Raw genomic sequence first — 15,559 nt, forward strand, 5'->3', positions numbered from 1 at the left:
AACTCCCTGGCCAGGGATCGAAGTCAGACCGTAAAAGTGATAGCTCTGAGACTTAACCACTATGCCACCAGGAAGGCCTCTGGAAGGACTTTTTTTTTTTTAAATGTTAGTTGTTGTCATTTTTTTTTTTTTTAAATTTATTTATATAAGAGCTGGGGTACAGGCCAGAGGTGCGGAAGGGTGAGAGGACTCACCAGAGACAGAGCAGGGAGCAAAATAGGCAGACGACAGAAATACACTGCTGAGAGGAGCAGCGAGCACGACAGGAGAGGTCTGCCATGCCATGTGGGATTCTCGCTGGCCGGCCAGGATCAAACCTGCACTGCAGAGGCTGCGGACAGCTTCACAGCGCTGCGCTCAACCCGCTGCGCCACTGGGGAGGCCCTGGAAGGACTTTATAAAAATATGACCTTGAGAGTTATTTGTGTGTCTTAGATGTTCTGTTCAAAATTGGGGCATTAATTTCTGAAAACTCTGGGCATTTTGTCTGTTTGCCTGGGTTTTGTTGGGGCTGTCAGGGTATTAAAAGGAGTAGGGAAGCTATAGCAAGCCTTACAGTATTTATCAAATTAATCAAATACATATTTATTTTAAACATTTCCTAATATTGGAAAAGGAAGAAAAACTCATCATTTTTCAAGACTGATATTATAGCAACCATGGAATATTTCTTTTCCTATAAAATACTATCTATACATGTAAAGAACACTGTTCATGCAAAACTACATGAAGGAGGCTTTCTTGCATATTAACGTACTGTTAATTTTTTAAGATGTTTCTTTCAGGGACATCCATAGGTCTGTGTTGATAGCTGCAAAAGTGCCACAAAGAAGTGCTTTTAGTGTGAACCTATACCTGCCACCCTTAATTGATTGCTGTATAAGGGAGATAACTTTTTTGTCATGTTTTGTGGTATCTATAGAATATGCACAGCCACTTGTGGGAGGAATTGTTGGCACACTCCATCCAAGATCTACCTTTAAACCAGAAGAAGGGAAAGAAGTGGGCTACGCTGACCTCGATCCTTACAACTCCCCTGTGCAAGAAGTCTATCATGCCTACGCTGAACCACTCCCAATAACTGGACCAGAATATGCAACCCCAATCGTCATGGATATATCAGGACACCCCACAGCTTCAGTTGGTCTGCCTTCAACGTCTACTTTCAAAGGTACAGGAAACCAGCCTCCCCCTTTAGTGGGAACATACAACACTCTTCTTTCCAGGACTGACAGCTGTTCCTCAGCCCAGGCCCAGTATGATACCCCAAAAGGTGGGAAGCAGGGCCCAAGTGCGCCAGAGGAAATGGTGTATCAGGTGCCACAGAGCACACAGGAGGTATCAGGAGCAGGGAGGGATGGTGAATGTGATGTTTTTAAAGAAATCCTTTGAGGGTGATGCTGCTTTTTACAAAGCATCATTTTAAAGCACATGGCCTTGTTTTTTTTTGTATTAGTGGTAGTAATATATAGAATGTATTATGTATCTGTCACAGATGTGGTTGGAGGAAATGTGATGCCCGAGGTACAGGAAACTACTAATCTTGCCATCTTGCTCTTAAAAGTGTTATGTGGCAATTACTGCTTGCCTATTACATTTTGAACATCCTGTTTGTTACTACTGTAAGACACTTTTTAATACAGAAAAGGCTTCCTACTATGCACTTCAAAGAAATTAATCACTGAACGTATTTATTACCAATGCTGCAGATACATTAATGAACTTAAGAGATGGCTCTGTAAGCCTGACTGGCAATAATGCATGGTACTGTTCTAGAAATGTCTAATGGCTTGAAATTTTACTCTTTGTGAAAGGTAGGTACTATCATGATTTCCTCCTCTTTTACTCCTGTATTGATTTCTGGATTTTTAAAAAATTGATAGAATCATTGTTTTGACTGCAATCATATGCAGTTGTCTGTCTTTTCCTTAGGAAAATCTGTAGCTGGGAAACTGACTTGTAATGAGCAGGGTGACTTTTTTTTTTTTTTTTTTCCCACTTTCAACACCCTTAAGAGCTTTTAACACTTCATGGTACATGGCTTGGTCTCATGCCTGCTTATTCCTCCTGGGGTCCTTGGAGGCCAACTCTGTTAAGTTTATAAGACTTTTTCTTCCCCCAGTGGGTAATGATTGCTTTATCAACTTCATGAATCTATCCTAAGTATACTTCTCTGTGGAAACAGGAACAACTTTACAATTTAAAGTTATAAAGGCGATTTTGTCCCTTGCACCCAACTGTATTTGCAGTGGGAATTTCCTTAGGAGAATGATTAAAACTTGACTTTTAAGTGAACCCCATAAATACTTACATTTATGACAGTGAAAGGCAAAATCATTCCGCCGAGAAGTAACCAGAATTTGTCCTCTTTCACTAAAGATTTTTAATCTCAAGCTATCTTACTGTTAAATAGAATTTTAAAAATTTTTATGGTAAACTATAATAATATAAACCCAGATGTATTCTTCAGCTCTGCATGATTGTGCCCTCATCTGTCTGGTGAGTAGCCCTATATCTCAAATCTAGGGAACAGATGTGATTGCATCCTAGCAAGTGAATATTCAGGTCTTATTTTTTATATATCTCTGGGCAACTTCTTTGTCACTTGTCCAGAAGTCATCTTCAATTTCTTCATGTAGTATTAAAACCACCTTTTAGATTGTCAAGGTGACATGATTAAAATATATAAATTTGACATTCCCTCTTCTGTAAATCTTAGTCTACAGACTTAGATTTAATATTGAGATGTATTTTCTCACGAAGGTCTAGTCATTTCTTTTGCCCTGCCTCCAAATTATGTCAAGTCACTAAATTGAATAACAATGGACAATGTTCATTTTGCTTGCTTCCGAGAATATCAGTGATCAAAAACAGAACTATTGATTTCTGCTTTCTAGTTGTGTGATTGTTGGATTTATTTTCATTTACTTTTTCTTGTCCACACCAGAACATATTTTGTTTCAAAATATTTGAAACAAAAAGCACAGATATTGAACTTTTTAAAACATATGAATGTGTAAAGCACATGTATTAATGCAGTCATCCCCTTTCAGGTGGGAAGAGAGTAAACCAATTGCTTTATTTTTTTATTCATCTTTAGTACAGAGAATATACTTTTCTTCAAATCATGCCTGTTTGAAGCTTTAAGAGAAATGTTTCCAGTAACTATTTCATTTTTCCAAAGATGCTTGCTATTTTTATGTAATTGTGTGCACCTGATTGTTTTTCCCATGGAACTTTGAGGCAAATGTTTTCTTTAAATAATGCATACTTTAAGACTTGATTCATAATTGCCACTCTGCTGTTAAACTACCAATGATTTTTACACAAGTTTTTACTACTTTTATATATCTTACTTTCCAAATGAAGAGCTGAGCCTGATACAAAGGGTGATTCTGGTTTTGTACTTTTGAGTTTTTGTTTTCATAGTAATGAAGAATTGGTGTTTTTGTTGTTTTTCTACTTTTTATGTCATGTATTATATATATAGCTTTGGAGACAATCAAGTAACAACTGTGAAAGTAACCATAAAAAATTCTGAATTTTAAGTCTTTTAGGTGTTTCAAGAATTAAGTCACTGTGTTTTATTGGATTTTTTTTCCAATACAATTATAAAAGTAGAATCAGACAGTGGTGTAGCAAATGTGGCCATTATAGGTTTCATAAAATTACACTAACTTCGCTGTTACTTGATCTTAGGAAACCAGCACAGTTAAAGATATTGTGAATGCTGATTTATATTTTATTAAAAGCTATAAGTAAATAGATCCTATTGTATGTGCAGGATCTAGTCCAGTTATTTAAGTTCATGTTTCACTATTTGCACTTTGCATTGAACAATGGGTTTATTCACTGATGAAATGGTTCGAGTAGAAAATTTTTTATACAGTAATTGAAGTTGACATTATGCATATACTTGCCCTTCCTCCCCCCAGGGGGGAGCAGGAAATGAGCTCATCTAAACGTGACATAATTCTATGGAAAGTGATAATGGTTGAACTTCTCTGCCTTGGCTCCACATTGTTACCTGGAGAGCAAGAGCAATACAGAAACACCATGTCAGATGATAAAATTAGAACTGAGTAGGTGGGATAGAGAGCTTTTGAAACCACCATAAGAAACGTGAAGCTCTACCTGAAACAAAATAACCTTGTCCCTGCCTCTCAGTTTGAACTTGAAGTCCCTAAACTGCAAAACCTAAATAAGAGTTGCGTGCTATTTAATACACTTTTTAGGTTAACTGTGGCACCAACTCTTATTTAATCCAACTTGTGACTAGTTTTTTCATCTCTTTTTATTTTTATTTTTTTTTTTTTTGGTGGTGGGGAGGGAGGGTAGGGGGTGCTGGGAAAGGTAGGAAAAAACATGTATGAAATGCATATTGGAAATAAAAATGGCTTGAGTGTCAGTGATAATCTCCCAGAATGTACTTTTCTTACCTCGGCATGTACTGTAGTCACTCAGTATTTGTATATGTTGCTAGAATTTAGATTGTATAAATAGTGAGATTTTAATGTGTTTGTGTGTTTTTAATAAATTGTATATATGTATTGCTCTGAGGTTTGTACGCTTTTCTCCTATTACAGAAAATGCCAGATTCAGTGTTAACACTGAGATATCATGACCAGTAACATCTGAAAATGCCACCATTTATTTTGGACTTGTTCTGTCATTCTTAAGACCAAGTTACTTTCCCTCAGCTGAACATCATAGAGCTGTGTGGTATGAGAACTCTGTATGTGGAGTCCACTTGCCTTTTGTACCTCAAGTTTAGAAGAATCAAAGGAAACCAAGGTGGAAAAGGCAGGTACTAGACTAGAGTCCACATGTGGCCATATGTAGATATTAACATGATCCATAATTAATCTGGCTAACTTACCTTAGTTTTCTCCCTTTTAGTCAGCTTTTAATTATTTCATTGATTCCTGTTTCTGAACCTGATCTACTATTTTACGCCGTACAAACCTCTTTACAGAGGGTTCAGTAACACCATTAAGTATTGCACAGTGATAATTGTTTGAAAGATCAGCTCTTTGAATTCATACCTCTTTGAACAGATTTTAATTCCACCTAATGACTTCTACTGCTCTTCCTTTATCTTTGCACCCCTCCACCAGTTAACTTGGTCACATTCATTAAAATAGGAAAAAAGATGAGCTCACCACATTTGCAGGACTCACTCTGGCTTATCTGCAGCCCACAGGATTCTTTTCTGGTGCACCCACGTAGGTAAGTTTTCCATTTGAAGTTGAGATTTAATCATGTGGACAATTCAGTTTTTCATGAAAATACAATTTAAATCCAAAAACAGCTTGACTCTTCTTAAGGATTTACTTACTGTATCATCTTCATCTTTCCTAATTTAGTGAATAAATTAAACCAGGCAAGAAATGTTTAAGAATTTTTCCCTTTGAGCTTGCCTAGCTGAACATCTTTGTATAAAGTTAAACTTTATTTCTTTAAAATAGTCACAACTTTAGTAATTACATTCTTTGGTAAAGATACTATTTTGAGTGAATAACCAAATTATTCATCATTATCATGGTAACTTAATTGCAGGGGAGGGGGGAAAGCCAGTTTCCATAACTCTCCTGTATATTCAGAACTGGTTTAAGATTCAGTTTCTTCAGAGACAACAGAAAGGAACTACTAAACAATCATCCAGATATAGGCCTGAAGTCATTTCAGTTCACCACATCAAGGCCCAAGCACCTGCCAGTTCCCCACCAATTTACAGTAGTCAGAAATGCTTCAAAATGTCATGTTATACTCACAATTCGTTGTGCTAAACTAAATTTGCTTGTTTACTATAAAAGACATTTAAAACATCTCAGAAAACGAGCTTTTAAAAAAAAAAAAAAAACTGCAAACAAAACATTTCCTGACATTTTAACTAAATATATCTATCTTGGTTTCCTTAAATTAAATATATTCACACAAATTAAGCTGGTGATTATGAATCACCAGGTAACAGCAAACAATATACATAATTTTCTGATGAGTGCAGCCAACATTTTAAACTAAAAATTGCAGTATAAAAATAAAACTAATACTGTTAGCATTAGCATCCTCTTCTGAGTCTGTAGCGTCAGTCTTGAGTCAAGTTGATTACAAAGTTTTTTTCTATAATGTCCTTCAAAAATAGCTGCTCTGCAGTCACATTGTGATATGCATTCTAAAGAAGAAAAAGACAAAAATTTAAGACTGGGATAAAGATCTTAACATTAAATGGAATATACTGAATCTTAAAAGCTTTTGAATAACCCAGTAACAGGTTACTTAAGAAAACAGGACATTAGTGTTAGGCATGAGGCAGCTTTCTGGGGTGACAGAAATGTTTTATAGCTACATAAATAATATGAATGTACAAATTTATTGAGCCATACACTCAAGAGTGCATTTTACAGTGTATGTTGAAGTTCAATAAAACAAAGTGTCTTAAAATGTAAAAAAATTGATTTCCAGATTAAACTCACTTCAGCTTATATATAGTATTTGGGGATGATGCCTTAACTGGACTGATCTTATATTTCACTAACAAAACAGGCAACATTTAATCCTATCATTTTGATGCTCCACTAGTCTGTGAATTAGGAAAATAGACTAATCCTTCCCATCTAGTCATTTAAAAATCTTTAAGGAACAAATCTACCACCAATACTCTCTATGCAAGATGAGCGTGAAAATTCTTTCCTGGGGCTAAAATGTTACAGACTTTATCATCTACATAACTGAAAAAAATACAAAATATTTACTATGAGCATGACTGTGCTTTTAAGTGAATTTGTCTTATTTCAAACGGCAGGATGTCTATCTATTAATAACGAAAGATGCAATATCTAAGATAAGGCTTAGTATAATACGGGTTCGATGATACTTGACAATAACTAATACTTATTCCCACAAATTGGGAATTGCTGCTACGTAAAAACTCTGGACTTGAGTCCTAGTTTCAGTATTTTAGTAGGTCTGGAAACCCTGTCAAGCCCACAACCTTTTAGGACCTGTTCCCTCCGTAAAATGACAGGGTGAGAAGAAATACAGGCTTTCCATCAAAGATTATACAAAAATGTATTTCTGTTACCTTGTTCATCAAAGACATGGTGGCATTTCCATAGTAGTGCAGTGGACTCTGGAGGTCAGAAAAGTTGTATCTAAAACCAGCAAGGTGAACTTCATGACATATGTGAAATGCCAGTGTGATGGCAATAATTCCTGTCGTCGGGTGTTTGGGTTTCTGGGAGAGTAAATGAAAATTAAAGAATCCAAACTAGATAATTGTTTACAAGACATATTTGATTGGCTAAATCTTATTTTAAAAGGGACAGCAGAACATTTAATTAGGAGAGAAATACTTAACTAAATGTTCATTGTGTCCTAAGGCTCAAACCCCAAACAGATAATACCCTAACTGAAAAGAATATAAGGTGTGATTGAAATCTTTTTTTTTTTTAAAGATTTATTTATTTATTTATTTATACAAGCACTGGGTACAGTCAGAAGCACGGGAGGGTGAGAGAATTCACCGAGCCAGAGCCGGGAGCAGAGCAGGCAGAAGGACCGAGGTACACTGCTGAGGGGTGCAGCGGGTGGCAGGAGAGGTCTGCACGCCATGTGGGACCCTCCTCCGGTGGCCGGGGAGCAGCCGGGGATCGAACCGGCACTGCAGAGGCTGCGGGCAGCTTCACAACCCAACGCTCAACCGCTGCGCCACCGGGGAGGCCCGTGATTGAAATCTTAATCTTTAAATAAAACAACTGTAGTATTAGCCCAGAGGACAATTATCAAATGAAGGAATATTGTAAGGCTCAAGGAAAAGGATACTGCTGCCTTGCTCTTAAAAATGGATTTGTCATATGACCCAGTAATTCCAACTCCCAGGTATCTATCCAAAGAACACAAAAACACTAATTTGAAAGGAAACCTGCACGTCTATGGGTATAGCAGCACTATTTACAATAGCCAAGAAATGAAAACAACCTAAATGACCCAGAACAGATGAGTAGATCAAGAAGCTGTGAAATGTATACACCATGGAATACTACTCGGCAATCAAAAAAAGATAAACTCATGCCATTTGTGGCAACATGGATAGAAGCGGACAGAATTATTCTAAATGAAGTGAGCCAGAGGAGAAAGAAATACTGATGGTTTCACTTATATGTGGCATACAGAGAAAATAGAAAAGAATCCGGCAAAGACAAACTTTAAGACCAACTTTGAAAGGTGATCATAGATTGGGGGCGGGAGGGAAAGGAAGGAGAGCATGGTGGACTGTGTGTGCTTAGGTGTGGGGAAATTTGTCAAAACACCTAAGGGAAAAAAATCCTATATTGTGATAAAACAAGGATATTAAAAAACAAAAAAAAAAGGCATGCTGAGTTAGACTCCTTGTGAAAAAAGTGAAGCCTGAGGATTTTGCACCTGTGTATGAAACATAAAACAGCTTAATTTACAAATGGATAGAAGCATCACATAAGTTAGCCTTAAAATATTTCTTAAAATTCTAATTATAAATTTAGCTCTAGGGAAAGGAGTTTCAATGACAAATTGTAATAGTTTCAGACTAAAAAATAAAAATTTCAGATGTAGACACATTTTAGCTACAATCTCAATTTGGATCATTATTAATTTAAAAATAACATCAAAATCAAATCCAGCCATCCCTTTTATATTACATATATCCTGAAAAATACTGTAATAGATGTTAGACAGGCAGGACTTAGCAAAACAAAACAAAAACAAAATATATCTTAAACCAAACAATTTAAGGATATTTCCTTTAGAAATGTTTCTTGCAGACTCCATAGAGATTGCATAGGATTAATTATGATTTTTGAGGAAAAAAATTTTTAAAGAATAATTAAATTTCAGGAAGCAGGCTTGTCTGAAAGGCTAACAACCTTTTGCAGGAGCTTTTCTTTACCCCTAGTACAACTGTGACCCCACCTCAAGCCCTAACCATCTGATGGAGAGGGAAGTTAGTAGTTAACAATCCAGGAGTCATCCAATCTCATTGATTCGGTCACATTTTTCCCATCACTGTCCCGTTTCACATCCTCTAAGTCCTGTCTTCACAACTTAGAACACTCACTCATCAAGGTTATAATTATTCTCTTACATAAACCTTTAGTTCTCTTCTGCACTCTTCACTCATAAAACCTCTATTAACAGACTTATTCCTGGTTAAGCCCACACCCCAGCAACAGAACAGGGCAAGAAGAAACAATATACTTGCCTGGTCACGCATTATATTTATGATTGACGTCTCAAGAGGACATCCGGTATATCTACCAATCCAATTATATTTCCCTAAGTAAGCTTCCATTCCTACTCTTCAGGTTAACAACGTTCTACCCTCCAATAGCCCTCTCCTCTTTGCTACTTTGAATTGACAATAATTTTTCAGAGAAACCGGAAGCATGCAGATGAGCTATATCATCCTCCAACTCAAATCAATCATCTTGACCCATATTTTCAGCGAGATGTCCCTGTTCTACCTGTGGCCAACCTCCTCTAGTATACTGTTTTTTATCCCCTCTAACTTCTCAGTCACTTTGCTTCTACCATTATCCACCTTCTCCCTTCATCAAGGTTTTCCTCTTTTGAGCCATCCCTCCAGCACACAAACATAGCATCTTATCCTTTAAAAATTAACTTTCTTATCCTATGGCCTCTTCCAATTCTTACTCCACTTCTCGGTACTCTTTTTTTTTTTCTCAAGACAAAATTATTAAAGATTTGTCACTGCTTGCTCATTTCCCATGATATCTCTAACCCAATTCAAGTAGGCTTTCCTTCTCTTCCTTTCTGCCCATATCACCAATATGACCTATTTCCAGAACCAGGGTTTATGATTTGTGATTAATCTCTGAACAAACATGGCTGACCTCTCCTTTGAAATATAGTAGTATCCTCATTTGGCTTCTCAGCTACCATGTCCTGCCAGAGCTTTTATCTAGTTACATGTTCTAGCATCATCTCTAAGGATGATCAGGGTGTTTCTGTGTGTTTGGATTTAGAGATGCTACAGCTAAAACAAAAAGCAAGGGATAAATCTGATCATGTCTCAGCTAAGAAAATAAGGGATGAAAAATCACAAAACATACATTTAAGAAGTTGTCCTTTCCCCTCAAAATTACTAAGAAGTCGAGTTAACATTTAAAATAGTTATGCTCTGGGCCTCCCTGGTGGTGCAAGGGGTTAAGATGCAACCTATGAAGCTATCTGCAGCCTCTGCAGCACGAGTTCGATCCCCGGCCAGGGAGATACCCACATGACACAGCAGACCTCTCCGGACTTGCCCACTGGTCTCCTCAGCAGTGTATTTCAGTCGGCCTGCCTATTCTGTTCCCCACTCTGTCTCTGGTGAATCCTCTTACTCCCTATACCTCTGGCCTATACCTCGGTTCTACTTTATGTAAATAAATAAATCTTTAAAAATAAAGTATTTATGCTCTGATTTGGAAATTGCACTCCCAGGAGTCTGTCCTGTGGAAATCACACAAGTGTGTAAAAACACCCCTGTGCATTGCTACATTTGTGCAGGGGGAAGGGGAAAAAGGGGGAGCCCTTGAAACAAGACAAGCTGATACAAACCTAAAAGGCCATAAATAGGGAAAGAGTTAATTAAAGGGCAACAAATAGAACGATCATATAGTCAAAATTCTACTGAACAGTGAAAAGCCTATATGTGCATGTTTGTAAATGCCTAGAAAATAGTCTAGGAGATAAAAAGCAAAAATGGGAGGCATGCTACAGGAGTAGGATTTCTTTTTCTCTTTTCCCTTTGTCAATTGTCAATTTGTCAATTTGAAGCATGCAATGCTTTAGAATTTCTTATAATTTTTATCATGCCAAAAAAGACACATGGTGTATGTTTAATTCTTTGCATTTCCCCTACTTTACAAATATGGAAAACCTCATTTCCATTGAGTTATGTTCTACAGTACTCAAGCTTCAAAGGGGAGACATATCAGACATGATGGGTCAAGAGTTGCCTCCTGGGGAATGTGGACAAACACGCTGTAAGTCAAAGTCAGTGGGTTTTAATCAAAGAATTAAACAACACTGCTAAAATTACCATTTCTTGATAAGTCACTGCCAAAGTCTCTCCATGACTGCAGAAATATTTCTGGACTACCTTATTGTCCTTTCTCACCTTTTCCTCTGGCATTCCTGTGATACTGTTATCACAGAGTGCATCAGTTCTTTGGATCCTGAAAGATCACACACATGTCCTGAGGCCAGTCCTGCTCCCTTGAGTCCAGGAGCCTGCCCATTAGCCGTCCTCTCCCTGATCAAGCACACCTCACCTCAGAGCACTGAGGATAAGACCGTGGCAGCTGAGCCACAAGGCATGCAGAAAGGCACCCCAGAAGTGCCCTTGGAAAGGCTGTTGTTGTTTTTGGTTTGGTTTTGCAACCTGAGAAACAGTATCCACAGATATCTTATTTCACTCACTCAGACTTGGCCCTCAGAGGCCACCTCACAAGGCAGAGTCCTCAGGCAGTCTGGGAGCCCCAGGACATGCCAACCCACCCCAGCGGTCTTTCGTGTGAAAATGAACAAAAGTACATACCTGATTTTTGGGAAACACTTTTGGGAAATGAAGCAGTTCATAAGCTGCCATTCTGATAATGAAAGGATCTAGTATTCTGATTTGATAGGGTTTATAGATCAGGTTTAAGGCCGGCTTCTTCCAAAAGCCATTAATGTTCTGCAGTAAAATAAGAATATAGAAAACACAACATTGTTTATCTTTTTTTAAGGAAAAAAAGTATTAAGGTAGATTGATTTTGCCAACTTACTATTTTGCCACCTGTCAACAATTCCCACAGCCACTTTAAATCAAGTGGCTTAAAAGCAGTGAGAATCACTGTAGTATTAGGATCGTTGTGACTGAAATCTGAAAAAACAGATTCTGGATAAAAAAGTCGGAAGGTTGTCCTTCTCCCAACATCCTCTTCGTGTCCTAAAACAGGACCATTATTCATCCTGTGGGTGGTAAAACACAAGATTTGTACACAAGTGCAGTCTGAGCCTTCTCCATCCCAGTTCTCAGACGCTTCAGAATTGGACCAGCATCATCAGCCCTATAGTCAGTGCTCAGGAGCCACAAGCTGTTGGTATTTCACGCTAACAGCCAAGGAGATAATTCCCTTTCTTGTGGCAGCTGCTTGATGCAAGGCAGAAGTATTCCTTTTATTTGAAAATAGTTGGGCCACTGATAATTCAGTATTACCTCCAGGGAAATTGAAGACTAAATAAAACAAATGGGAACACAGAACCACAGTACACTAGAGCTAAGACACCGATAACCAGACAAAACCTCTCAGATGTACAGATAAGGGCCCTGAGGTTCCAGAGATAAAGTTACTTGCCCAGGGTTACAGAGTCATGTAGGACATGGCCGTGCATCTAAGTGACTGACAGGCGAGAGTAATCACATTTAAAGTGAAGTCCCATCAAAATTGCTGCAATCTGGGCCTCCCTGGTGGCGCAAGGGGTTAAGCACTGCGCTACCAAGTAATCCGCAGCCTCTGAGTTGGATCCCTGGGCAGGCCAGGGAGCAACCCACATGGAGCAGCAGACCTCTCCTGGCTCCCTGCTGCTGCCCTCAGCAGTGTATTTCAGTCAGTCTGCCTGTTCTGTTCCCCGGTCTGTCTCTGGTGAATCCTCTCACCCTCCTGCATGCATAAATAAATCAATCTTTTTTTAAAAAAATTGCTGCAATCTGAAATAAACTAATAATAAAAATTGCTGTATTATAGCCAAGCGCAATTAAGTGAATGTCTATTGCTAGAGTGAACTAAAAACCACAAAGGATCCACTGTTGGGTTGTGTATGCCCAATGCCAAGGTTAGACATGCAGTATTTATGCATGTAATGAAGGCATGCTACTAAAAGGAATGCTTTGTTTCCACAACCGTGTCCCCTAGGAGCATAAACACTGTTTCACCTTTGCCACTGACTATGTAACATAAAACAGTCTTAGTAACACTTGAAGTGACTTTCATAATGTGCTGTGATATTTTCCCACAAGGACTTGCTGTGGTTCTAGGTGATCAGATTTTAAAAAATGAAATTTGTGAGTGCTTCAAAACTTCTGTGGGTAAATTTTTACAGCTTTAAAAGGGATAAACTGGGGCCTCCCCGGTGGCGCAGCGGTTGAGCGCTGGGTTGTGAAGCTGCCCGCAGCCTCTGCAGTGCCGGTTCGATCCCCAGCTGCTTCCCGGCCACCGGAGGAGGATCCCACATGGCGCGCAGACCTCTCCTGCCGCCCGCTGCTCCCCTCAGCAGTGTACTTCGGTCCTTCTGCCTGCTCTGCTCCCCGCTCTGGCTCTGGTGAATTCTCTCACCCTCCCGCGCTTCTGACTGTACCCAGTGCTTGTATAAATAAATAAATAAATCTTTAAAAAATAAAATAAAAGGGATAAACAGAAAATAAGATCGCCTTTCTCTGTGGAAATGTTTGTAAAATTGTACCCCAGCAAATCCTGCAAACACTGCTGGGTGACCCTGAGGTATTGCCCCCACTGTAAAAGCTTTCCCTCTCAAAAGACTATACACAGACACTCTCAAAACACACCCACCTACAGAGGAGGACCTCACCCCAACATTTCAACAACCAAATAGAAACAGAGATGGCCCCATTTTCCCGTAACTATATGTGCGGGACGCTGGGAAACTGTAACCACAACCCTGATTTTCATTTCCATTACAGAGGATCAACCATACTCTGCACCAAACTCCAGCCCCTCTTTACCAAACCAACCATTTTGTCTACTCATTTCCAACAGTTTATTAATACGCTCTTGCATATTACAAAACAGAAGATTCTTCTTTGAGTCCATAACCATCTCCACCTATGATGTGATTTCTCAACTCCACAAATTTCCCCTAAGAGTGCCCATGCTGGTATCTCTCCGTTCTCATTTGCATTCTCTCCTCAACCCACTTCAATCGCACGACTGCCCTCACTTCCCGTCTCCAAACCTGCTTTTGTCATGAGTGCCCAGTTTCAGGCTTCCAATCCAGTGACCACCTCTGTCCTTCTCTTGCATGACCTGTCACCTGCAGGTGACCTGTTCCATCCTTCCCTCTGTTTGAAAGCACAGTGCTCTCTTGGTGTCTGTGCTCACCTTTCTCCTGACTTTCTTCCTGCCTTACTGAAGGATCCTCTCCATCTCTTTTATTCCTTTGTCTTTGCTTCTAAGGTATTGATTGTTCCAACGCTCAGTCCAGGGACCTCTTCTTACTCTTCTCTCCCTGGGTTATCTTTAGCCAGTTTATGGTTTAAATACAGCTTCTACACTGTTGACCATCAAGAGTGCATCATATTTATCTACCTCCCTTCTTGATTTAACCAGGCAAATCTAATAAGCATCTCAAAGCTAACCTGTCTACAGAGAAATAGTGACTCTCCTTGAAACCTACTGCCACTGTAATTTCCCCAACGCAATAAATGGTACCGCTATTCCAGCCACCCTCAACTAAAACCATATCTAATAAATACAGCAACAAATTCTGATAACTCTACCTCTAAAACATGTCTCAGTCTATATCCACGTACCTCCTTTCCCATGACTATCCTGTTCTAAGCCACCACCATCTCTGCCTGACACAGCAACATACCTGACCTCATTAGTCTCTCACCTGCCATTGCTCAAGATACAGCCATACTATGTTAAAGACAACCAGATTGCATTACTTTTGCTTAAAAATCTTCCAAAAATTCCTTAAAATCCTAGAGTCTAAGCTTAGAGGGCCTGGCATAGCCTGCTGCCCTCCATCCACACTAGTTTTCTCACTGCACCTCCCACAGCCAGGCTCACATCCTCCTGAGGAGCTGCAACAAACATTCTCACTTCCTGCATTGTTCAACCTTCCCGGGGCTACACCTCCATGGTAACTTGGGTCCAGCGTAGATGCCTCCTCCTCAGAGCCCAACCATCTAAAGTAATTAATCATCATCACATTTTTTTTTAATTCAGAGGGAGCAAGGATATTTTTCATTGCTACCAACCAAATGTATTTATAACCATTTCTGGCATATTAAGGGGTCCATATAAGTATTTGCTAAATGAATGGCATGAAATCGGGCCACCTTTAACCAGCAACTGAAAGATGAGATTGTGTAATGTATATAAACATGAAAACAATTCCCCTTTTGTTTAAAGCACAGCTCTAAGGAAACCATTTTGTTTTGAAACAGTTGTAGGTCAGCAAATAGCAAATATATTTACCTTATTATTACATCGTAGGAGTCAATTTTTTCCCCTAATGTCTTATTCTTCAAAATTCCTCCATTACCAACCACCACGCACTTTTTACATGGCACGCTGTTGGGCAAATAGATAAGGGAGAAATTGAGCTATTTTTAACAGAACTGGGTGATTACAAAACCTGTTCGAATCTTCAGAAACCCATTGCCAAATTGCACTTGTTACACTTGTAGGAAAAGAACCACTTGTGACTTAAAGACCTAGGGATAAATTATTAAAATACAAGATCAAGAAGTAACATTACATATTATGTCACAGAAGCAGCAATTATT

General features: G+C 38.9%; 2 protein-coding genes across 3 annotated transcripts in view; one reads left to right on the forward strand and one right to left on the reverse strand.

The window, feature by feature from the left end:
* The window catches only part of DCBLD2 (discoidin, CUB and LCCL domain containing 2), a 71,453-nt gene extending 66,875 nt beyond the window's left edge, over nt 1-4,578 (forward strand). For both annotated transcript variants that reach the window (XM_037525661.2, XM_037525662.2), the window contains one exon: nt 923-4,578. In XM_037525661.2, the coding sequence (XP_037381558.1) occupies nt 923-1,392 (470 nt within the window). In that variant the 3' untranslated portion in view covers nt 1,393-4,578. The remainder of the gene's footprint in view (nt 1-922) is intronic.
* Nucleotides 4,579-5,856: 1,278 nt separating this feature from the next.
* The window catches only part of ST3GAL6 (ST3 beta-galactoside alpha-2,3-sialyltransferase 6), a 44,229-nt gene continuing 34,526 nt past the window's right edge, over nt 5,857-15,559 (reverse strand). Inside the window, exons 6-10 of the mRNA XM_037525664.1 lie at nt 15,249-15,344; nt 11,811-11,997; nt 11,582-11,719; nt 7,085-7,237; nt 5,857-6,175 (exon numbers count right to left, since the gene is read on the reverse strand). Of these exons, the coding sequence (XP_037381561.1) occupies nt 6,089-6,175; nt 7,085-7,237; nt 11,582-11,719; nt 11,811-11,997; nt 15,249-15,344 (661 nt within the window). The 3' untranslated portion in view covers nt 5,857-6,088. The remainder of the gene's footprint in view (nt 6,176-7,084; nt 7,238-11,581; nt 11,720-11,810; nt 11,998-15,248; nt 15,345-15,559) is intronic.

This window comes from Talpa occidentalis, unplaced genomic scaffold (assembly GCF_014898055.3).
Source record: "Talpa occidentalis isolate TD23 unplaced genomic scaffold, MPIMG_talOcc4v2.1 talOcc4.4, whole genome shotgun sequence".
In the NCBI taxonomy this organism is placed as follows: Eukaryota; Metazoa; Chordata; class Mammalia; order Eulipotyphla; family Talpidae; genus Talpa; species Talpa occidentalis.